The 25,766-nt window shown below is 37.6% G+C and overlaps 1 protein-coding gene across 4 annotated transcripts in view; it reads right to left on the reverse strand.

Annotated features, from left to right (window-relative positions):
• Positions 1-11,005: 11,005 nt before the first annotated feature.
• Positions 11,006-25,766, reverse strand: part of LOC126094842 (branched-chain-amino-acid aminotransferase, cytosolic) — a 33,827-nt gene continuing 19,066 nt past the window's right edge. For all 4 annotated transcript variants that reach the window (XM_049909443.1, XM_049909442.1, XM_049909444.1 and 1 more), the window contains 3 exons: positions 25,575-25,689; positions 20,135-20,289; positions 11,006-13,978 (listed from right to left, as the gene is read on the reverse strand). In XM_049909443.1, the coding sequence (XP_049765400.1) occupies positions 13,781-13,978; positions 20,135-20,289; positions 25,575-25,689 (468 nt within the window). In that variant the 3' untranslated portion in view covers positions 11,006-13,780. The remainder of the gene's footprint in view (positions 13,979-20,134; positions 20,290-25,574; positions 25,690-25,766) is intronic.

The raw sequence follows: 25,766 nt of genomic DNA on the forward strand, positions 1-25,766 counted from the left end.
TCCTTCACATCTGAAGTTCTTCATTGACAGCCGTTTGGTTATATTGTAGAGCTCTTTCATATTTCCTTGTCTTGCTGCCTCTTCTGCTAATTTTGCTTTCTCATCTATCCATTTCCTTTTATCTCAACGTAGCCATATTTTCACTTTTTTGTTCACCTCCATGTATTCTTTATGCACTTCGTACTTCTGAGCTCTTGTCTTACAAAGATTTAACTTAAGTTTTATTCCTTTCCTGTGGCTGATTTCATTCCATGTAGCATCAGAGATCCATTCCTTCCTTTGATGTGCCTTAAATCCTAAGATTTTTTTTCTCCGACAAACTGTCTTTGATTTTTTGCCAACATGTTTCTATTCCCTCTTCCATAAAGTTTTCTTCAGAAAGTACCTGGAATCTGTTTTGTAGTTCAAGGGCAAATGTTTCTTTGATCTGTTGGTCTTTTAACCTTGCCACATCTATTTTCTTGCGCCTGTGATTGAGCTTGGTTCTATTTGCCACTATCTTCAGTCTGAATTCTGCCAAAACTAGGCAGTGGTCACTTCCAACGTCTGTTACTCTTCTATTTCTGACATCTAACAGGGAGTGTTGGAACTTGCGGTTTATGACTATGTGGTCTATTTGATTTTTGGTAACGTGGTCTGGAGAAACCCACATTACCTTATGGCAGTTACAATGTGGAAACAATGTGCCTCCAATGACTAGGTCATGTTCAGCGCACACATCTATCAACAGTTCCCCATTTACATTCCTGATCCCAATGCCATGCACACCCATGATATGTTCAAGCCCTTCATTTCCTGAACCAACTTTTGTGTTCAAGTCACACATTAAAATTTTTATGTCTCTAGAATTTGTTTGTCTAAGGACTTTGTTAAGCTCTGTATAAAATGCATCTTTTAATTCTCCTTTAGCTATTTCAGTAGGTGCATAGCATTGAATTACAGTGACATATCACACATTTGTTTTAAAGCGTGCAGTTATTATCTGTTTCCACTCCAGTAAGCTCTTCTTGCTGCTTTTAGATAGTAAGAGTCCTACACCATTCCTACACATCGCGTCCTCACCTGTCTGACCCACATACAGCAGCATTACACCATTCTGTGTTTGGAATTCCTTAGATTCTGGCCACCTTATATCACTTAGTCCCAACATATCTGGTCAATAGTTCTCCATCTCTTTTTCAACCTGTCTTAGCCTCCCTGCCTCTCTCTCAACATCCTTACATTCCAAAAACCAATATGGGTTTTCCTTTTCAGGCCAAAGGTCATATCCTTAAGATTCATCCAGCTGTTTCTCCTTTTAGTTTCTGTGATATGTGTTTTTTGGTGGTGCGGGTTATCAGCCCACAGCCCCCACGAGTGTCCTGGTGGGGCTGCCACCTCATGGCCTGGACACCTGCCAAGGTTTTATTTCAGGGCCTTACCCCTTAGATAGCTTGTCTTCACCATGACTACAGAACGCTATCCATCCCTTCGCAGTAAGGCCTATGTGCATCAACATTGTCCTGGTTTCCAAGGATCTTCCACGGTCCACATTAGAGGACTGTGTGTGCTGCCACACAATCACAAGGAGGAAAAGGAACGGAAGGGAGTGTATAGGATGGGATAGAATAGGACAGGACAGGACACTAGATGGGACGTTGTGAGACACACTTTGTCTGGATGCTCTATGGAGACCTGTCTGGCTAGGGAGGCCCTGCTGGTAGTTACTACCGCCGGTATAGCCCTCCACTTCATTGGATCACACAAACCCCCTCGCCCACACGGACAGTGTTTTGTTAAGGCGGTGTCTCCTGTGAGATCCTGGCTTAAATGAAGGATGCTTAAGCCAGACTTTCTTTCTATAATACAATGCTTTGGCACGAGTGTCCCAGAATTTGGTGTAGCCCAAGCAGTATGCCCATGACTTTCAGATCCCCGGAAATCTGTCATTTAAACTTGTCATAGTTCAATAACAAAAACAACTTTTTCATATTGTTATATGTTTCTTTCATGTAAGGTGCATACCCAATCAGAACTGATGGTAGCACGTTGCCATTATTCAGTAGCGCACACTTGAGGCTTATTTTGGAGGTGTTGATGAACAACCTCCACTCTTCACTCTTAAGATTCAATGCCCTTAGGTGTCAGTAATGACTTTACATCACTAAAAAATAATAAATTATTTTCACTTTCAAAAAATATAAGGAATGGCATACGGCAGTTACAGAATGCAGGCACGCTTACCATTTTATGAAGACAGTTCCACTGTTGCAGTCTTGACACCAACAGTTCAGCTTTACCTTTTGGCAATTCCAGATCTCTCACTGGGTCATCAAGTTCACACTGTATTATTTGTGAATCTCTGTAGACTCATCCCTTCCCCATGAACCATGGACCTTGCCATTGGTGGGGAGGCTTGCATGCCTCAGCGATACAGATGGCTGTACCGTGGGTGCAACCACAACGGAGGGGTATCTGTTGAGAGGCCAGACAAACGTGTGTTTCCTGAAGATGGGCAGCAGCCTTTTCAGTAGTAGCAGGGGCAACAGTCTGGATGATTGACTGACCTGGCCTTGCAACATTAACCAAAACGGCCTTGTTGTGCTGGTACTGCGAACGGCTGAAAGCAAGGGGAAACTACGGCCGTAATTTTTCCCAAGGGCATGCAGCTTTATTGTCTGGATAAATGATGATGGCGTCCTCTTAGGTAAAATATTCCGGAGGTAAAATAGTCCCCCATTCGGATCTCCGTGCGAGGACTACTCAAGAGGACGTTGTTATCAGGAAAAAGAAAACTGGCATTCTACGGATCGGAACGTGGAATGTCAGATCCCTTAACCAGGCAGGTAGATTAGAAAATTTAAAAAGGGAAATGGATAGGTTAAAGTTAGATATAGTGGGAATTAGTGAAGTTCGTTGGCAGGAGGAACAAGACTTTTGGTAGGGGAATACACGGATATAAACACTAAATCAAATAGGGGTAATGCAGGAGTAGGTTTAATAACGAATAAAAAACTAGGATTGGACTGAGCAAAGGTTGGGAAATTGTATGGGCGCTGATAACCACGCAGTTGAGCGCCCCATAAACCAAACATCATCATCATCATCATAAAAAACTAGGGGTGCGGGTAAGTTACTACAAACAGCATAGTGAACGCATTATTGTGGCCAAGGTAGACACAAAGCCCACACCTACTACAGCAGTACAAGTTTATATGCCAACTAGCTCTGCAGATGATGAAGAAATTGAAGAAATGTATGATGAGATAAAAGAAATTATTCAGGTAGTGAAGGGAGATGAAAATTTAATAGTCATGGGTGACTCGAATTTGAGAGTAGGAAAAGGGAGAGAAGGAAACATAGTAGGTGAATATGGATTGGGGCTAAGAAATGAAAGACGAAGCCGCCTGGTAGAGTTTTGCACAGAGCATAACTTAATCATAGCTAACACTTGGTTCAAGAATCATGAAAGAAAGTTGTATACATGGAAGAATCCTGAAGATACTAGAAGGTATCAGATAGATTATATAATGGTAAGACAGAGATTTAGGAACCAGGTTTTATATTGTAAGACATTTCTCGGGGCAGCTGTGGACTCTGACCACAATCTATTGGTTATGAACTGTAGATTAAAACTGAAGAAACTGCAAAAAGGTGGGAATTTAAGGAGATGGGACCTGGATAAACTGAAAGAACCATAGGTTGTACAGAGTTTCAGGGAGCGCATAAGGGAACAATTGACAGGAATGGGGGAAAGAAGTATAGTAGAAGAAGAATGGGTAGCTCTGAGGGATGAAGTAGTGAAGGCAGCAGAGGATCAAGTAGGTAAAAAGACGAGGGCTAGTAGAGTTCCTTGGGTAACAGAAGAAATATTGAACTTAATTGACAAAAGGAGAAAATATAATAATGCAGTAAGTGAAGCAGGCAAAAAGGAATACAGACATCTCAAAAATAAGATCGACAGGAAGTGCAAAATGGCTAAGTACGGATGGCAAGAGGACAAATGTAAGGATGTAGAGGCTTATCTCACTAGGGGTAAGATAGATACTGCCTACAGGAAAATTAAAGAGACCTTTGGAGAAAAGAGAACCACTTTTATGAATATCAAGAGCTCAGATGGAAACCCAGTTCCTTGAGAACAGTATTATGGAAATGGAAGATGATGTAGATGAAGATGAAATGGGAGATACGATACTGTGTGAAGAGTTTGACAGAGCACTGAAAGACCTGAGTCGAAACAAGGCCCCAGGAGTAGACAACATTCCATTATAACTACTGATGGCCTTGGGAGAGCCAGTCCTGACAAAACTCTACCATCTGGTGAGCAAGATGTATGAGACAGGCGAAATACCCTCAGGCTTCAAGAAGAATATAATAATTCCAATCCCAAAGCAAGCAGGTGTCGACAGATGTGAAAATTACCAAACTATCAGTTTAATCAGTCACATCTTCAAAATACTAATGTGAATTCTTTACAGACAAATGGAAAAACTAGTAGAAGCCGACCTCGGGCAAGATCAGTTTGGATTCCATAGCAATATTGGAACACGTGAGGCAATACTGACCTTACGACTTATCTTAGAAGAAAGATTAAGGAAAGGCAAACCTACGTTTCTAGCATTTGTAGACTTAGAGAAAGCTTTTGAGAATGTTGACTGGAATACTCTCTTTCAAATTCTAAAGGTGGCAGGAGTAAAATACAGGGAGCGAAAGGCTATTTACAATTTGTACAGAAACCAGATGGCAGTTATAAGAATCGAGGGGCGTGAAAGGGAAGCAGTGGTTGGGAAGGGAGTGAGACAGGGTTGTAGCCTCTCCCCGATGTTATTCATCTGTATATTGAGCAAGCAGTAAAGGAAACAAAAGAAAAATTCGGAGTAGGTATTAAAATCCATCGAGAAGAAATAAAAACTTTGAGGTTCGCCGATGACATTGTAATTCTATCAGAGACAGCAAACGACTTGGAAGAGCAGTTGAACGGAATGGACAGTGTCTTGAAAGGAGGATATAAGATGAACATCAACAAAAGCAAAACGAGGATAATGGAATGTAGTCGAATTAAGTCGGGTGATGCTGAGGGAATTAGATTAGGTAATGAGGCACTTAAAGTAGTAAAGCAGTTTTGCTATTTGGGGAGCAAAATAACTGGGAGATGAAGAAGCTTGTACAGGATAGGGTAACATGGAGAGCTGCATCAAACCAGTCTCAGGACTGAAGACCACAACAACAACGTAGACTCATCATGTGTTGTTGTTGTGGTCTTCAGTCCTGACACTGGTTTGATGCAGTTCTCCATGCTACTCTATCCTATGCAAGCCTCTTCATCTCCCAGTACCCACTGCAGCCTACATCCTTCTGAATCTGCTTAGTGTATTCATCTCTTGGTCTCCCTCTACGATTTTTACCCTCCATGCTGCCCTCCAGTACTAAATTGGTGATCTCTTGATGCCTCAGAACATGTCCTACCAACCGATCCCTTCTTCTAGTCAAGTTGTGCCACAAACTCCTCTTTTCCCCAATTATATTCAATACCTCCTAATTACTTATGTGATCTACCCATCTAATCTCCAGCATTCTTCTGTAGCACCACATTTTGAAAGCTTCTATTCTCTTCTTGTCTAAACTATTTATCGTCCATGTTTCACTTCCATACATTGCTGCACTCCATACAAATACTTTCAGAAACGACTTAATGACACTTAAATCAATACTCGATGTTAACAATTTCTCTTCTTCAGAAACACGTTCCTTGCCATTGCCAGTCTACAATTTATATCCTCTCTACTTCGACCATCATCAGTTATTTTGCTCCCCAAATAGCAAAACTCCTTTACTACTTTAAGTGTCTCATTTTCTAACATAATTCCCTCAGCATCATCCGACTTAATTCGACTACATTCCATTATCCTCATTTTGCTTTTGTTGATGTTCATCTTATATCCTCCTTTCAAGACACTGTCCATTCCGTTCAACTGCTCTTCCAAGTCCTTTGCGGTCTCTGACAGAATTACAATGTCATCGGCGAACCTCAAAGTTTTTATTTCTTCTCCATGGATTTTAATACCTATTCCGAACTTTTCTTTTGTTTCCTTTATTGCTTGCTCAATATACAGATTGAATAGCATTGGGGAGACGCCACAACCCTGTCTCACTCCTTTCCCAACCACTGCTTCCCTTTCATGTCCCTCGAATCTTATAGCTGCCATCTGCTTTCTGTGCAAATTGTAAATAGCCTTTCGCTCCCTGTATTTTACTCCTGCCACCTTCAGAATTTGAAAGATAGTATTCCAGTCAACATTGTCAAAAGCTTTCTCTTAGTCTACAAATGCTAGAAACGTAGGTCTGCCTTTCCTTAATCTTTCTTCTAAGATAAGTCGTAGGGTCAGTATTGCCACATGTGTTCCAACATTTCTACGGAATCCAAACTGATCTTCTCCGAGGTCGGCTCCTACCAGTTTTTCCATTCGTCTGTAAAGAATTTGCATTAGTATTTTGAAGCTGTGACTTATTAAACTGATAGTTCGGTAATTTTCACATCTGTCAACACCTGCTTTCTTTGGGATTGGAATTATTACATTCTTCTTGACATCTGAGGGAATTTCGCCTGTCTCATACGTCTTGCTCACCAGATGGTAGAGTTTTGTCAGGACTGGCTCTCCCAAGGCCATCAGTAGTTCTAATGGAATGTTGTCCACTCCCAGGGCCTTGGTTCGACTTAGGTCTTTCAGTGCTCTGTCAAGCTCTTCACGCAGTATCACATCTTCCATTTAATCTTCATCTACATCCTCTTTCATTTCCATAATATTGTCCTCAAGAACATCACCCCTGTATAGACCCTTTATATACTCCTTCCACCTTTCTGCTTTCCCTTCTTTGCTTAGCACTGGGTTTCCATCTGAGCTCTTGATATTCATGCAAGCAGTTCTCTTTTCTCCAAAGGTCTCTTTAATTTTCCTGTACGCAGTATCTATCTTACCCCTAGTGAGATAAGCCTCTACATCCTTACATTTGTCCCCTGCTTAGCCATTTTGCACTTCCTGTCAATCTCATTTTTGAGACGCTTGTATTCCTTTCTGCGTGCTTCACTTGCTGCATTTTTGTATTTTCTCCTTTCATCAATTAAATTCAGTATCTCTTCTGTTACCCAAGGATTTCTACTAGCCCTCGTCTTTTTACCTACTTGATCCTCTGCTGCCTTCACTATTTCATTCCTCAAAGCTACCCATTCTTCTTCTACTGTATTTCTTTCCCCCATTCCTGTCAATTGTTGCCTTATGCTCTCTCTGAAACTCTGTACAACCTATGGTTCTTTCAGTTTATCCAGGTCCCATCTCCTTAAATTCCCACCTTTTTGCAGTTTCTTCAGTTTTAATCTACAGTTCATAACCAATAGATTGTGGTCAGAGTCCACAGCTGCCCCGGGAAATGTCTTACAATTTAAAACCTGGTTCCTAAATCTCTGTCTTACCATTATATAATCTATCTGAAACCTTTTAGTATCTCCAGGGTTCTTCCATGTATACAACCTTCTTTCATGATTCTTGAACCAAGTGTTAGCTATGATTAAGTTATGCTCTGCGCAAAATTCTACCAGGTGGCTTCCTCTTTCATTTCTTAGCCCCAATCCATATTCACCTACTATGTTTTCTTCTCTTCCTTTTCCTACTGTCGAATTCCAGTCACCCATGACTATTAAATTTTCATCTCCCTTCACTACCTGAATAATTTCTTTTATGTCATCATACATTTCTTCAATTTCTTCATCGTCTGCGAAGCTAGTTGGCATATAAACTTGTACTACTGTAGTAGGTGTGGGCTTCGTGTCTATCTTGGTCACAATAATGCGTTCACTATGCTGTCTTTAGTAGCTTACCCGCACTCTTATTTTTTTTATTCATTATTAAACCTACTCCTGCATTACCCCTATTTGATTTAGTGTTTATAACCCTGTATTCACCTGACCAAAGTCTTGTTCCTCCTGCCACCAAACTTCACTAAGTCCCGCTATATCTAACTTTAACCTATGCATCTCCCTTTTTAAATTTTCTAACCTACCTGCCCGATTAAGGGATCTGACATTCCATTCTCCGATCCGTAAAACACCAGTTTTCTTTCTCTTGATAACGATGTCCTCTTGAGTAGTGCCCACCCGGAGATCCGAATGGGGGACTATTTTACCTTTGGAATATTTTACCTAAGAGGACGCCATCATCATTTAATCATACAGTAAAGCTGCATGCCCCCAGGAAAAATCATTACACACAAAATTACAATCTTTTGAAGAATTGGATTTTGAAGTTGATGGTGCAGTACTGGTTTCATTACCACCCTCATCACTATCACAATCAGGTGGAACAGGAACAGGCAGTCGATCTCCATGAGACACTAGTTGCATGGCCAACGGTATGTTAGGATATTTCTTCTTATAAATACCATGTGTTAATGGAGTTTTCATACAAAAGTAACAATTGGTCACACGGTTTGATGATTCATCATGGGTATAGCTAAGCCCATGGAAGATCTTTTATGATTCAACCACGAATGACGACTCAACACAGATATGAAACATATAGCCTAAGTGCAGTTTGAACACCTTCCTAAAATATAGTGTTATGGGCCTCCTTTGAGATTTCAATGTAGCCCGTTCTCAAACATAGCAAAAGCTGTCAGCACTGTTTTCGAATTTGTGAGGCACGTTGAATGATAGGAAGAACACTGATCACACACACTAACTAGATTTTAGTAACATGTTCTTCCAGTGCACAAGCAGAACACAGCTTGCAACAGACAGACTATGCTTAAATGAAACATGCTCTGCTCATTCCTTCCTCATCTGCTTCCACTTGTTGCTACAAGCTAAAAATAGCAACAAGATATACACAGCTATTTTTGCCTGAAACTTCATCACTCTGTCTACCACCAGTGGGATTTTGAAGCTTATATGCGAAAAGACTGACAATGAATGCTAATAAAATATAACTGTAATGAAACACAGCCCCTTCAACTTGGAAACAGCAGCCAATTTGAGTTCTTCATTGTCATTTTTGTTATCAGTGTGTTCAATACAGTTAAAAACTTTATCTCTTCTCAGTTACATTTTCACAGTTGACTAGTGTTATATGACGTGGAAACATCCTCAGAAAATCAACTTCTGCAATTTCCATCTACTTGCAGACGTAGCTTCCACAAGTTAGTGGAAACAGTTTCTTGCATGTTGCTGCAAGTACTTGCCGAACTTCCCAGTTGCTCCAAGTTTTTCTCAAACTCGTAGAAGTTGTGTGTGTTCTTTAGAAGAGGAGACTGGCACATAAACAGATGACCCAAAATAAATATACCATGGGAACCCACAAACATATATACTTGGCTGCCTTCAGCCAAGGAAGTGCGAAAAAATTACTTTGTTTACGACAAGGGAAAGAAGAATGGCAGTTGAGAGGCCTTTAAATTTTAGCTGCTTTTTAATTTTAGCATTAACATAAACATATTACGTTTGGAATAAATAATGTTTGCCAAAGTTGAAGAATAATTAAAAAGTGATCTCTTAGCGATTCAGCTTGTGGCATTTTTATATTCCAGTTTTGAATACTTTATTATTCAATTGCCAAGAGACTTTCAAAAATCGCATATGACATTCCCATAATGAGTGAAGTTCTCCGATTTTAATTCATACGAAAGAGTTTCTTTATAAATAAGTACCCCTGTATCCACCTCTTCATCCAAACATTTCTTTCCTCCATAATTTTTTTGATTTTAATCGAGTTTTCTTGAATAATAATAATAATAATAATAATAATAATAATAATAATAATAACACAGCAACGATGGCAGCTGCACTGGTTTTTAGCATGCCACTATAAACATCCACTTGCTCAGAGAGCATCTCTAGTGGAAACACTTCTACAAATACTTGCAGCAAGTTGCTGAAATTAAGTTCCCAAGTGACCTGTAGAGGTAAACTAGCCCAAATTTCTGTTCTACGTTAAACACCTCAGCATAGACTTGCAGAAGTTACTTGCTAGTGGACAGCTGCCTTTAGATCTTACAAGCTATTGAGCAGAGCCCTTCCAATGTGAAAACTCTGTGCAAACTGCGCATATATCAGTGAGAGTGTGAGTGAGGGACTTTTTGCGTGTGTGTGTGTGTGTGTGTGTGTGTGTGTGTGTTATACATGCTTGTCCAGATACTACTTTGAATGGGCCTGTCTGCTGCACAACTCCTCTGTATGGGGAGTAGCACTACATCACAGTGTTTGATTTCTATTAATCAAACATATTTGTGTATGGAAATGTTTATGAAGGTAATAACCACGACTGTCCATCATTACACTACTGTTGCTTCTAACCTGACACCCCACAAATTATTCCTTGTGGATGACCCATAGCATATACAAGATCTGTCCTATAAATCCACTTGTCACCATTTGCTTTCACAGACATCTAAAACAGCAACAAATATCTTATATGTGAGTGTCGCATTGAGCCATTCACATCCAAACTGTAGGTGAGTGGTTGCTTGTTCTCATGTGTTTGATGGTGATCACATTCTACAGTTCTCATAATAATAATAATAATAATAATAATAATAATAATAATAAATGTTATTTTCAGTTTCACATCCAAGTTAATGCTGGATTCATAACAAATGAATAGCACAACGTTTGTTGGTCTATTCTTTGTGCGTGTCAGTCACTCGCAATTTCTCTTCTGTGCAGTGTGGTAACCATCTCTCATACTACAAGTCTGACTACTCTAAAACAGCCTAAAATTTCTCTCTCGGAAATTCATACATCCCTATCATTGTCAAACAATACCTTCAATTATAATATAGAACTGAAAGAGTTTGAACTCTGCGGAGTTACAATTATTCTGCTGCTGACACATTAATTCACAAATACCATAATGCCTTTTAACAATTAGCACGCTGAAGTATAACATAAGTCACTGTGCACTATTTCCAGAATTTTATAGTGAGGTGAAAATAAAGGAAAGGACAGCAGAAATGAGTATTAGAGATAAAAACAAATGCGAACAGTTGAGCATATTTTATCAACAGTAGTGGAATCAAAAATGTATAACAATACTATTACAAAAATATAAGTAGTATAATTTAGTCATTCTTCATGTACTGGAACTGTTTTACTCTACAGTCATGGTTCTCATGATAAAAAGAGAGAAATTCAGCAACTCTCTGAATGCATATTACAAAAAATAAATATCTTCTCAAACTAATGGAAGCTGACATGATAGTGATTAAATATATCAGCAGGAAGGTATCACAGTTATATTGTCGACAGTCCCTGAGAACACAGTTTTTCTGACAACACAGCAGAATAAATTTGCTTTAACGAAACAGTCTCTTCTTTTGAGGAATCATTTAATTTTGTTGGCATTCATTTCTAATGTTTTTATTATAATAACGAGTTTACGTACTGCTAACGTACGTGAGGGTAGTTTAATACACTTTGGAAAATAGTAAATCTATTTTAACAGTGTAACAGAACAGCACAAATGAATTTTCTTAAATACTCTAGCATTTATGAAAACAGGGGGAATAAAGAAACACGTGAGCAACTAACCATCTCATTTTCTTGCATTATAGAGAATGCCAATGATTACAGTTTTAATGTTTTATGTAAGACCAACCAAGCACATGTTTTTATCTGAAAACACACACACACACACACACACACACATACACACACACAGTGCGAGATTAGATTGCTTACATGCTTCATAAAAACCACATGTATGACACAGCACTGATAACATTATGAGCACGAGTTTGGTTTTTAACAAAATATACCTACAGCCACCATGGAAAACATTAATGCACCATATTTTATTTTATACCTGCTTCTGAGCATCTGCACATTCTACAAATCAGGTGGGAAATTCAGGAAGAAACAACATAATACAAAAATAAAATACGCTATCTAAAATGGCACATCCTTATCAATCCATTTTATAAATGGTGAATATTAAAACACACAAAACTATTCTGTACCACTGTAATTCCTGAATTTGTATGAAATGGAAAGTAATAACAGCAAAACTAATTTCAACATAAATACCTTCTTGCAGTACTGTTACAGTAGAATTGTTCAGTTGGACATTGGCTAAAATAAACTACTTGCATTTTATAAACTAAAAACAGAATTTCTTGCAAAAGTACAGTTGCTTTTAAGTTTTACATGTGAGAAATTATTGATTGCACTGGTACATAGGTAACTAAATTTAAAATTATCTATTCTGAGCCCACATGTTGAGTTAAAAGCACTCATTGTGTAAATTTATAAAAAAAAAGTCCTCTTTCCTCTCTTTAGATCGCACATAGGAACAAACTGGGTTTCTTATGAGAGAAGAAACTGCAAAACCGTACACTACATAAAATTTGTTACTGAACTATATTTGCAGGATTACTGTACTTTCCTAATGACAAATGACTGCATTCTCTAATGCAAATCTGCTGAAAAAATCTTACACTGTGAGGCTTTGTTTCAAGGAAAATTAATAAATGTCTGGATGTATCTAATTTTAAGTACCCTAATATACACAAAATACTGTACATATAATATACCCTGCATTCTATGCATTAGCACAACACACTAAACTAGAACTTTGTCATGTGCCTTCAAATCATAGCACACAATAAAAATCACTGAGATACATTTTGTACCACAAATGGAGTAATTCAAAATCATTTTCTTGTCATCTGGCATACAGATATAAATGAAAATAATTCATATCCCAAGCAACTAGTTTGGGCAGAAGATAAGCAATTTTTTGAAGTAGTTATTCAGTCTCTGTAGATTCGATCAAGTTGTACTCAGGGTGAAAATTTTTAAATTTTATGATAAAATAAATAAATGTCACATGGTTTCCACTGTGTCCAATGGACAAAATTAGCTTGTATAAGCTCTCATTAAAATAAAACAAGAAAATGGAACAATCATTACATCTTCTTATGAAAACATAAGGAAACTGATATTAACCTGAACAACATGAATATTATGATTATGTCAAAGGATGAAAGAATTTTTTTCTCCCTTCCTTCTTCCTTTCCATTTGGTGCAATTAAGACATATTAATTGGATGCACTGCAATATGTCTCAAAGGGCTTCATAGTAATTCACATACCTTCATTCAGTGGTATTCTACTACATACGCTTCATAAGAGGCCAAAATAACAGCATCACAATACATACACCACATTTTCTTTTCTTACTTTATGTATGCTACATGCATCTATAGCAATGTCTTATTCAAAACATGCAATCACTATGTGATATTCAAGATAGTAAAACTTTACATCTACATTGTTTTCACAGCAGTAACATTAAAATGTGTTCAAAATAAATAAATAACATGATCATCTGAACATACAAAGCAATGACACAAAAATAAAAAATACAACATAGACTCTTAAAAACTCCCTGCCACAACAGACATTCTTTCATTACTTAGGAAACACCCAAGTCTCTCACCAAATTTACAGTCCAAGATACAATAGTTTGTTGTTAAACACAACAGGAGGTATTTCTCACACAATACAAAAATAAGCCCTAGAAAACCATCTACATTCAGCCACACTTTCTCACGTGATTACAATTAAACTGAAAACCGAAGCACTGAGATAGAGTTCAACACACAACTTACAACACTTTCTTACAAAACACAGTCAGTCTTTTCACACTGCAAAAGCTGCACACATCATTAGAAATTTGTACAGTGATTTTTATAAGTTACTTCGTAAGTCTTTAGAAAACAAACACACCAGTAAAACATACTGGCAATGACCACTATCAGCAGTACTGATCAATACAAACACCCCAAGGATGGTCTACTCTTCCATACTGAATGTCCAGTAGAGTTTTAAGTAAACGAGCATACAGAGGGTCTTCCCATTCAACAGTTGGAATTTTGTGCAACACATCTTTGTACAGGATTGAGCCTATCGGACTAACTACACACGCAGTTCCGGCACCGAACATTTCCAACAACTGCAACAGTTGAATACAGATACAAAATTAGAAAAAAGGTGTCTGTTAATAATATGAATTATATGAATTATTTTACAACAATCTGTGTTTAGTATCTGTTGCAACAGCATGCATTAAGAGAAAGCAACTACATCAGGTGTATTTAATAACTGAATAACAGAAAAAACTGTAAGGTTAGGCATTCCTCTTCCATTAGTCTAACATGTTTAGAATTTTCTTACAGATGTAGCAATTTAATATCTAAACAGACTTCACTTCCATGTAGCATGTCCATTAAACAAAAAACAAGACAGTAAACTGAATGGACACTGCAGACATATTTTTACTCCAGTTATCGTGTAGTAAAATATGTCAAAAAGATAAGAGAGGTTTGGATAACAGATTTCCTTTAACTGAAAAAGAAGGAAATACAGGCTTAAAACTTTATTATAAACTAGTCTCTCTTCTCCTGGTGAAACTTTCACTCTGCAGCAGAGTGTGTACTGATATGAAACTTCCTGGTAGATTAAAACTCTGTCCGGACTGAGACTTGAACTCAGGACCATCGCCTTTCACGGCAGGTGCTCTACTGACTGATCAACCCAAGCATGATTCACGACCTGTCCTCACAGCTGTAACTCCTCCAGTACATCATCTCCTACCTTCCAAACTTCACAAAAGCTTTCCTGTGAAACATTTTCACAGGAGAGATTCTGTAAATTCTGGAAGGAAAGAGACAAGATATTGACAGAAGTGAAGTTGTGAGCACACGACATACATTCTCCTTACGTAGCTCAGTCAGTAAGGCACGAGTTTGAGTCTCAGTCCAGCACAGAGTTTTAATCTGCCAAGAAGTTTCTATCCACTAAAGCTAACAAGCAACCTTCTTACTAACACAGCTAGTCTTACAAGACTATTTTGCACAAACGCTAAACCACTGTAGCTTAAGAACTAAAAGCATAACAAATGATTAAGTGTTAGATGTAGGCAACTGCAGATAAAGTTGGATCTTACAATTTATCACATCACAAGATTTATCAGTGGATTGTAAATGGTCAGGCCTGGTTTGGAATGCACATATGGGGAATTTATTTCATCACTGTGAACTGCACTCGAAACTTTCATCTAAAAAGTCTCATTGAATTCTTCTCTTACAATGAAACCAAAGTAACATGAAAATTTCAGACAGTTATGAAAATTAGCCTCTTCACAACCAAACCATAATATTCACATGCTGCTGCTGTTATCTTCTGTCTAGAGACTGGTTTGATGCAGCTTTCCACATTACCCTATTCTGTGCAATACTTTGTATCTCAAAATACTGCAACTTACATCCATTTAAACCTGCTTAGTTTCTATCAACCATTTTTATCCCCCACACTTCCCTCCATTACCAAACTGATGGTTCCTTCATGCCTCAGGATGTGTCCTATCACCTGACCCCTTTGTTTAGTCAAATTGTGCCATAAATTTATATTTTCTCCAGTTTGATTCAGTACCTCTCCATTACTTCCACGATCTGCCCATCGAATCTTCAGCATTCTTATCCAGCACAACATTTCAAAGACCATTCTTCTTGTCTAAACTGCTTATCAACCAGGTTTCACTTCTGTAAAAATCTACAATACAGGCAAATATTCTCTACAACTTTTGATTCTTTCAACTTATTCAGGTTCCATGTTATTAATATCCCATATTTCTGCATTTCCTTCAGTTTTAAGCCACAGTTCAAAACGCATGAATTATAGCTTCAGTCCACATCTGACCCTGACAATAGTTTTCAGTTTAAAATTGGATTTTAGAATCTCTGTCTTACCATTATGTAATATATTTGTAACTTCTGTGTGTTTCCAGGTCTCTTCCATATATACACACACACCCTTCTTTCACTACTCTTAAACCAAGTATTAGCAATGATTAAATTATGCTCCGCACAAAACTCTACCAGGTGGCTTCCTCTTTCATTCTCCTCCAGTCCATGTTCTCCTACCATTTTTTTCCCTCTTTTCCTTTTCTTACTATTGAATTCCAATGCTCCATCACAAATTTTAATCACTATTAACTATCTGAATAATTTCTTTTATCTTATGATACATTCTTTCACTCTCTTCAGAGCTAGTTGGCATACAAACTTCTACTAGTGTAATAAGTGTTTGCTTCGAGTTTATCTTGGCTATGATAATGCATTCGCTATGCTGTTCACAGTAACTTACTCACATTACCATTTTTCAGATACCTATTCCTGCATTACTGATAACTGATTTTGTATTTATAACCCTGTACTCACCTAGCCATACCACCACACTTCATGATTTCCAGTATATCTAACTTCCACCTATCCATTTCCCTTTTTAAGCACTCTAGCCTACTTACCGTACTTAAGGTATCTAACACTCCATGTGCCACCTCTTAGAGTACCAGTTTTGTTTTTCCTGATGACAATATCCTCCTGGGTAGACCCCACACGGAGATCTGAATGGTGATTATTTTACAACTGGAATAATTTACCTAAATGGATGCTACCATGATTTAACTACACAGTAGAACTGCATGCTCTCAAGAAAAATAATGCCTATGATTCCCCTTTCTTTCATCTGTTCACAGTATCAGCAAAGCAAGGCCATGTTGGCTGATGTTACAATACCAGATCAGTCAATCATCCAGGCTGTTACCTTGTAACTACTGAAAAGGCTGCTGTCCCTCTTCAGAAATCATAGCCTCTACCCAAGTACCTATCTATTGTCATTGCATGTATGGTACAATTATATGTATTATTGAGACATGCAAGCCACCCCAACTCAGCAAGATCCGTGGTTCATGGGTTATATTCACATATTGTATTAAAACGATCATTACAGAATTATAGAGAGGGGCAACCCATGTCATGTGATGAAGCCACAATGGAAGGTCAAAAAGAGAAAGAACTTAATATGAAACTGATGATAGTGATTTAGAATAAGGGAAATCAGACATGAAACAGGTCTCTGAGGAAAACCACTCTTTCTCAATGCAGTTGAAAGATTATTTTGTGAAAAGAAATAATTATCATAATGAGATGGGAAGATGACCCTGGAAACTGCATTCTTGCATCTGTATCACTTCCTCAAACAGAGATTTTAAAAACCAGGTGAAATCTTGACTGATCATTTGCCCTACCAGCTTCACTGTGCTATTGGTAGCACAATTGTAATTGACGAAGTAGCAAAGATCATCTCCTCATTAAGTGAGTGATTAAAAATCAGTTATTTGCATGTTACATGTCTATAGAAGTGTGTATTTCATCTTCACTGTATAAATATTTTCCCTACCAGTTGTATCCTATACTGTTCTGTTCAATTCATAATGCTCTTGATTAATATTCTCCACTGAGATATGACAGAGCTGCATGAACCAGTCACACGAAAATAGTGTGGACTGTTTATGTTTTCAATTCACCTTTGTGCTTACCACACCTGAGATTTAATTTTTCAAGTAGTCTTTTAACACAAAACAATTTCAATAGGCCTATGCAAGGGTAATCTTTGTACATTCCACTTTAGGATGGTCAATGGAGGATTCCCTATGACACTCTTATTAACCTGATAATGTAGTATAGGGTGGTGAATTACGTAGCAGTTTGGGAAAACAGCTTCCACTTCGAAAAATATGTCATACATCAGCAATGACTAGTAAGACACCTGCGAAATGCATGTTAATTTCATCAAATTATCACAAAACATAAAAAATGTTTTATGTTTATTGCTTGAACATATCCTTGCAGGCAGATGTAACTGCTTCACAGGTTTCCAAACAATTTTACAAACTGTGTTTGCTGATCTTACAGAATTAAAAGAATTAAACTTCAAACAATCAAATGACCTGCTTATCACCAGATATCTGAAAGTTACTCCTAATCTCTCACTGACAGCAACTGATCCCTCATTAACATATTTTTCTCTCTACTTTATTATGTGTCAACATTATTAATTTGTCATATGATGCAGGGCTGATTCAAAAAAATAGTTTATGAAATCTTTCAGGTATGTGATGCTGATTTCAGTTAGTAAATTAACATATGACAAGTTGCTCCTCTTTTTCAGTAATATTCTGACCAATAAAGGAAGAGCTCACGTCAAGTCAAAGCTTTGAATCAGTCAAGGAACTATGCTTGGGAAGAATAACCGGTAGTGCAATGCTCACGACAGGCAGATATATGGGTTGAAGTGCCAGTCTAGCATACAGTTTTACTTTGTCAATGTAACTGATAGGTACACTCCCATTCTGGACACCATTCACTGACAAAGTGCTAAAATGCATTTAACTCGGGTTCTATTATTTTAAAAAAGCTACAGATAGGATGAGATTTTTGACAAGTTATCCTTTGTGTCATTTGCAACAAAGCCCCATAGAACATCCTTTATTGAGAGAAAAATGATGAAGCACCTGGGTTATAAAATTTATGGAATTCTTACCTTTTAACTGTTCATATGATAGCACATAACTGTCTTTAATGACATATTTAACAGGGGAATGGATGTTTATACTTGGTGATGAAGAGCAGCTGTCAATTGGTTTGGCTATTAAAAGATAAGGCACCCTTCTATTATTCTTTTATTACTGTCAATAACATCAGTTTAAAATCATGGAGACATGGATCTGTGTGCTCCACTGTGGTGAAAAACTAATTCTTCACATGTGAGTCATAACTTATAACTGTTTTATGACCATTGGGAGTTATATGTTTTAGATTATCAGATGATCTTGATTAGACTTTTTTGTTTCTCTTTTTAGTCCCTCTGTTACAAAGGCACAAAATTTGGAGGTAGGATAAACTGCTTACAATATCAGTCTGCTGTAAAATCAGTTATCAACAGTATTTTCACGTATTATCATACTGTGAAATTTGGGAGAGATTATCCATATAAAACCCTCCTTAAACCAAATAATTCTGGGCCAAAGATGTTGTTGTTGTTGTAGTCTTCAGTCCAGACACTTGTTTGATGCAGCTCTCCATGTTACTCTATCCTGTGCAAGCTGCTTCATCCCCCAGTACCTACTGCAACCTACATCCTTCTGAAACTTCCCAGTGTATTCATCTCTTAGTCTCCCTCTATGATTTTTACCCTGCATGCTGCCGTCCAATACTAAATTGGTGATCCCTTGATGCCTCCGAAAATGTCATACCAACCTTCTTTTAGTCAAGTTGTGCCACAAATTTCTCTTCTCCCCAATTCTAACCAATACATCCTCATTAGTTATGTGATCTACCCACCTAACCTTCAGCATTCTCCTGTAGTACCACATTTCAAAAGCTTCTATTCTCTTCTTGTCCAAACTATTTATTGTCCGTGTTTCACTTCCATACATGGCTACACTCCATACAAACACTTTCAGAAACGACTTCCTGACACTTAAATATATATTCTATGTTAACAAATTTCTCTGAGACTCTTTCCTTGCCATTGCCAGTCTACATTTTATAGCCTCTCTATTTGACCATCATCAGTTATTTTGCTCCCCAAATAGCAAAACTTCTTTACTACTTTACGTGTCTCATTTCCTAATCTAATTCCATCAGTATTGCCTGACTTAAAGTGACCACATTCCCTCATCCTTGTTTTCCTTTTGTTGATGTTCATCTTATACCCTCCTTTCAAGACACTGTCAATTCCGTTCAACTGCTCTTCCAGGGCCTTTGATGTCTCTGACAGAATTACAATGTCATCGGCGAACCTCAAAGTTTTTATTTCTTCTCCATGTATTTTAATACCTACTCCAAATTTTTCTTTTGTTTGCTTTATTGCTTGCTCAATATACACATTGAATAACATTGGGGAAAAGATACAACCCTGTCCCACTACCTTCTCAACCACTGCTTCCCTTTCATGTCCCACTCCCTTCTCAACCACTGCTTCCCTTTCATGTCCCTCAACCCTTATAACTGCCTTCTGGTTTCTGTACAAATTTTAAATAGCCTTCCACTCCCTGTATTTTACCCCTGCCATCTTCAGAATTTGAAAGAGAGTATACCACTTAACATTGTCAAAAGCTTTCTCTAAGTCTACAAATGCTAGAAATGTAGGTTTGGCTTTCCTTAATCTATCTTCTAAGATAAGTCATAGGGTCAGTATTGCCTCATGTGTTCCAGTATTTTGGACCATAGATAATTACAAGGAAAATTAATACAAAAGTACTTACTCTGTTTTCACTGAGAAGCTTAATAAGGTCACCCATAGTGAATCTTTCCTGAAGTACTTTAAACTCCGGCCACTGCTTACACAAGTCTATAATGGAGTACCGTGTGACACCGGGCAGTATAAGACCATCTAGTGGTGGAGTTACAAGTTCCTTTTCTGTATGGAAAACAAATAAGTGCATTAAAATCAAATACTGTTAAAGTTACATTTTTTGCATCTTATGCAGTGTACACTACTATAATTTACCACATATTTTTAACATGGAGTGCAGTATATACGAGGGCCATCCAGAAAGTAAAGAACATTCTGCCATACCAAGATATTCCATAATAATAACACAGAAATATATTTTGGCACATATTTTGTCTATTTTCGACATAGCTGCCTTGGACATTAAGGAACTTGTCCTACTTTGGTAACAGCTTGTGTAGATCAACATCATACTATGTCATACTAGGTCATAACAGCATCATTTGCTAAGTGTTTACCAGCAAGGTGCTCCTTAACAGGAACAGGAAAAAGCCTGATGGTACAAAGTCCAGACGTAGGGAAGATGCTCAGTGGTGTCCCACTGGAATTCCTCATGCACCAATGCAGACATGCAACAGAACAGTTTCAGGCGAGAGCTTGTCTCTTCAGCAGTTCTGAGTGCCCCGATGAAGATGCTCAAGGATAGCACAGTATGCACGACTATCGATCGATGTGCTGTGGGGCATGATATCAATGAGTAGGACCTCTTCACTCTCCTAGAATACAAAAGCCATCAGTTTTTGAGTTGATGCAGTTTCTTTGAACTTAGTGACTTCAGTGGTGACTGAAGATGGTGCCACTCCACAGACTGTTGCTTCATAGTGGGGGTGTTATGAGAAACCCAAGTTTCACCTCCTGTAACAATTTCGCCAATCATTGTACTGCCATCCCTTTTGTAATTCTCCAAGAATGCTAATGCAGCACCCATTCTCGCAGCTTTCTAGTCATCTGTGAGCATGTGCAACAACCACTGTGCACAGATTTTGTGGTACCCTAAGTTCTAAGTGACAATTTCATATAAAATTGAGTGAGGCACTTCCTGACACTGTTTATGCATGTTGCTAATTGTGAATCATTGATTCTCTCTAATGATGTGATACACCTTCTGTCCCACCAAATCTGTGATGACAGAGGGTCGCCCTGATATCTCTTCATAATGAAGATCAGTTCTCCCATTCTTAAACATCCTGTACCAGTTTTTGACACTACCTGCAGTCGTTACACCTTTGCCATATATGGTAACAAGTCTGCAGTGAATGTTACAGGGTCTAACATTTTTTGTCTGTGCAAAACAAACAACAACTCAACACTTCTCACTCGACAGGATTTGTAATCAGCACAGCTATGGTCGTAAGTATTGGTTGGTTGGTTGTTTGGGGAAGGAGACCAGACAGCGTGGTCATCGGTATCATCGGATTAGGGAAGGAAGTCAGCCGTGCCCTTTCAGAGGAACCATCCCGGCATTTGCCTGGAGTGATTTAGGGAAATCACGGAAAACCTAAATCAGGATGGCCGGACGCGGGATTGAACCGTCGTCCTCCCGAATGCGAGTCCAGTGTCTAACCACTGCGCCACCTCGCTCGGTGGTCATAAGTATCTATGCACTTACCACGTGACTATGTTCAGCTTACAACCACATGCAGCAATGATATTGCAGTGCCTGTGTCATTCTGAATTATGATGCAATGTTCCTTTGGACATGCATGAATGTCCGAAGGAAAAGGCACTGCAGTGACTACAGCCATTATGAAATACATGAAATGTATTCACAGTTGCGAATATGGACAACCATCAGCTGTATAATGGAAAGACAACATATGGAAGTTTGGGGAATACAATTCATGTACATAACAGCAACTATCCACTGAACACTAGAAACCAATAAGTGGCTGACATAGCCCAAGTGTCCAGACTGTATGTGCATGTTCCTTACTTTTTGGATGGCACTCTTCTTACATTAACAGTCCCTCCTCTTATCCCAGCAAACTGAAATAAACAGTTTTCCAAAACGACAAACTCTTTTTTTTTTCCATTAATGATTCTGGTGTACATCTACAATCTGACTATAGTGAAATTATTCCTATTTCATGCTACTGATTAGAACTAACCCTAACATACAAAATCCTTATTTGTTCCTTACCTTCTACGAGCTAATCACAGAAAGGCAGAAGTTAGCTATTACCAACTAAATGATGCTTTTCCTCTTCCATTCTTAAACAGAGCAAGAGGAAGAGGAAAAATTTTAACAATCACAAATGCAGACCGAAACTTTTTGGCAGTAACCATTTTCAATATAATATCTTTTCTTTTTCAGAGTTTTCTGTAACTCCCTATGCCTATTTGTAGTACTTTGCTTTAATACTTACATGTAATTTTATCCTCAAGACAGATTTCAGCAGTTCTGCTGTGTGCTAAAATTTTGGATGTTTGCTCCAATTTATATGGATTGCCAAATTCTATAAATATCTTTCACTAAAACAAGCAATTGTTTCCCAGTTATACCTTTCTACCTAACTGCACTCTAGTCAGTGAGAAACACCAACTGTCTTTATTGCATCAACATATTCAAAGACAAGTAAAATTAATGAATGGCATATCTGCATTGATTAATTAGAGTCATCAAACCCAGTTGACACAATCTGTCCTTTAAACACCATATGACCACTGGTACAGATGTGTTAAGTGTTACAGTTCTGCTGAGCAGAAATGGAGAAAGGAAGAGCTGCCACTTTCATCAGGGATTGTCACAAATTTAAGAACTTAGACATTCATAAATTTTGCTTATAACAGCGTGTGGAAGCATGTGCAATGGAATCAGGATTTTATAATCAATTGTTTATAACAGTGGGTGTATACTGTGCACCTGCAGGTAATTGCAATCTGGTAATAAACCATCTTTAAGCTCTACTCATTTTTTTTTTAAAGTAGAGAACAAGGAAACAGTGCCTGCTGGAAATGTTAATGTAGATTTTTCTTAACAATTCTTTCAATAAGTCAGTAATATTATCATTCAACTTAATTCCTACAGTAAATTTTTCAACTAGGGTAGCTAATTGTTCTAAAAAAGCCACTGATAATATCTTTATAGAAAGGATTAATGAACAAAATTGTCTTACAAAATTAGTAGTCAATGACCTTTCAAGCTGACATGCAGTTCCTTTTGCTAAATGTTAATTTTGAGCCAGACACAAAATCTGACTTCAAGAGAATAGTCAGTAAGCCAAAAGTTGATTATTTTAGGAAACTTATCAAAGACATAAAATGGAGTGGTGTATTCAATAAAAACTGCCTGAATGAAAAATACAACATTATTAATGAAGTCCTTATCTTATTTGAAAACTGTTTTCTGCCAAAACATAACATTTTAGATGAAATACATGAAATACATTCACAGTTGCAAATACGAACAACAATCGACTGCTTAAGAGAATGATTACAACGAAAATTTGTGCCAGACTGGGACTCAAACCTGGATGTCCCACTTTACACCAGCAATCTCTTTAACCACTTTGGTTATCCTTGCATGACTCACGGCCAGACACAAACTTCCATATGTCATCATATCTGCATCACAACCTATATTCCTTGTGCTAGCTTGTAATTTATTGTATAATGAATTGAGTATGTTCTCCTTTTATGTGTAAATACCCTTCTCAATAGTGGAATCCTTTAAAAGCCAAACAGTGTCTATGACAATCTATTACTTGATGTTAGACAGTTAAGCAACTGTTTGTATACTATCTTTTTTAAATTTGAGACTGCAGGCAAAAGTGAAATTGGACAGAAGTTCGACAGTATTTCTACATCTCCTTTCTTATACGGATGCCTGATAACAGCATATTTCAGCCAGTCAGAAAATGGTCCAGCAATAAATGACTGGTTACATAAATAACTTAATACTCTGCTAAACTAAAAAGAACACTCTTTAATCAACTTTATTGATATTTTATGATAATCACTAGAATTTTTAGATTTTTAAATATTTTATGTTGGACATTATTTCTGTTGTATAGTCAGGGTTATATTCATATTACTGGAGTTATTTGTAATATCTGGCCTGATATATTCCATGGCAGCATCTACTAAACCTAACAACTTCATTCTTTCAGTAATAGTTATGACACACTTGTTAACAAGTTTTGCAACTCTGAACACATCTGTTACCAATGAATCATTTATTCTTAATGCTATATGCTCCTCTTCATGTCTGGTTCTACTAATCCACTCTTTCACTGTATCCCACATTGCCCTGATTTTGTAGTCTAAAGTGACTATCTTTTTCTCATAATGTATTTGCTTTGTTGTCTCACATTATCACCACCACCACCACCACCACCACCACCACCACCACCACCTTCTTCTTGCTCTCTGCAAAGCTCATTTCAGTACAGCTGCACTCTGTAGCACATTCTGATGTGCAACAAACAAGAAGTATGGATTGTTCCTTGCCACAGCTGCTCATAGACAATCTTGTCTTGGCATCTACTGTTGTTTGAAAGTTGGTTCACAGTTGCAAAATTACTGTTCCGTACACTCCAACAACATAGTCTGTGTCAATATCTGACTGATCAGTTAATTCCACCAATGATTTGTCAAGCCCTGGAATCTTATGAAATCTTGCATATATCCTGCACATCAAGTTCATTCTTTTTATGGGGACACTAAAACTGAATAAATGAAACAGGTCAATTCCTAGCACTTTCAAAACTTTGAAAATACCCACTTACCAATCACAGGTTCAGCTGAGCAAAACAGAATGTTCCCCCTTCCTGAAAAAGAAACTGGGTAGCACCCATACTGTTTTAAATAATACCTGTTATCAGCTTACAGAATTTTTTTATGTAACGAAATTAAACTACGTTTAACATCCCCCAACTAGGCCAATTTTCTCATTTTAGAAATAATTACATTCAAGGACTTTTAACGTGTTCCGTAACTGAGGAGTACAAGCATATTCCTCACACATTTTCTTCGAATGTAACTAGGTACTATTCTCATAAACTGAAGTCTTTTGCATTATCGTCCAGTCAACAACATTGCAATATTCTCAAAATTCTTGCCATTGTAACAGTGAATCTCAATAGGGTAATTTTCCTTTTTAAAAAAAAAATCCATGAAGATCAAGAAGTATAGTCTGAGAATGGTTCTCTATCCTAGTACCTGCTGCTTTTTACTCTCTATTTTTCAAGAAAACTGATTTGAATTTGGTGTCCAGAGATTTAAATTTATTTTCATCGGCCAGGTAACAAATTTCAATTTTATTACTCCTTTTATTTATTATCCGTTTGCTAACACAACAGCTCACTGTATCTTTATCCTGATTACTGGAATCTGCTGCATGGGTGATAATGCAGCGCAATCACTACTTGGACATAAATTTCAAATAATACTTTTTTTTTAAAATTAATTACCTCCATTTTCATTCAAGCGAAGTATAAACACATTCATAGTTCCTACTTCTGTTACATAATCTTCTTCCCCATACAACCATAGAACCTGCTGCATACCACGAGATGCTGCCTCTGCCTGGAAATGTAACAACACTTTAACAGAAAAGTTAAACTAACAGCATAAAAAAAGATGAAATCAGAAATTCAATAAAC

The sequence above is a fragment of the Schistocerca cancellata genome, chromosome 8, assembly GCF_023864275.1.
Source record: "Schistocerca cancellata isolate TAMUIC-IGC-003103 chromosome 8, iqSchCanc2.1, whole genome shotgun sequence".
In the NCBI taxonomy this organism is placed as follows: domain Eukaryota; kingdom Metazoa; phylum Arthropoda; class Insecta; order Orthoptera; family Acrididae; genus Schistocerca; species Schistocerca cancellata.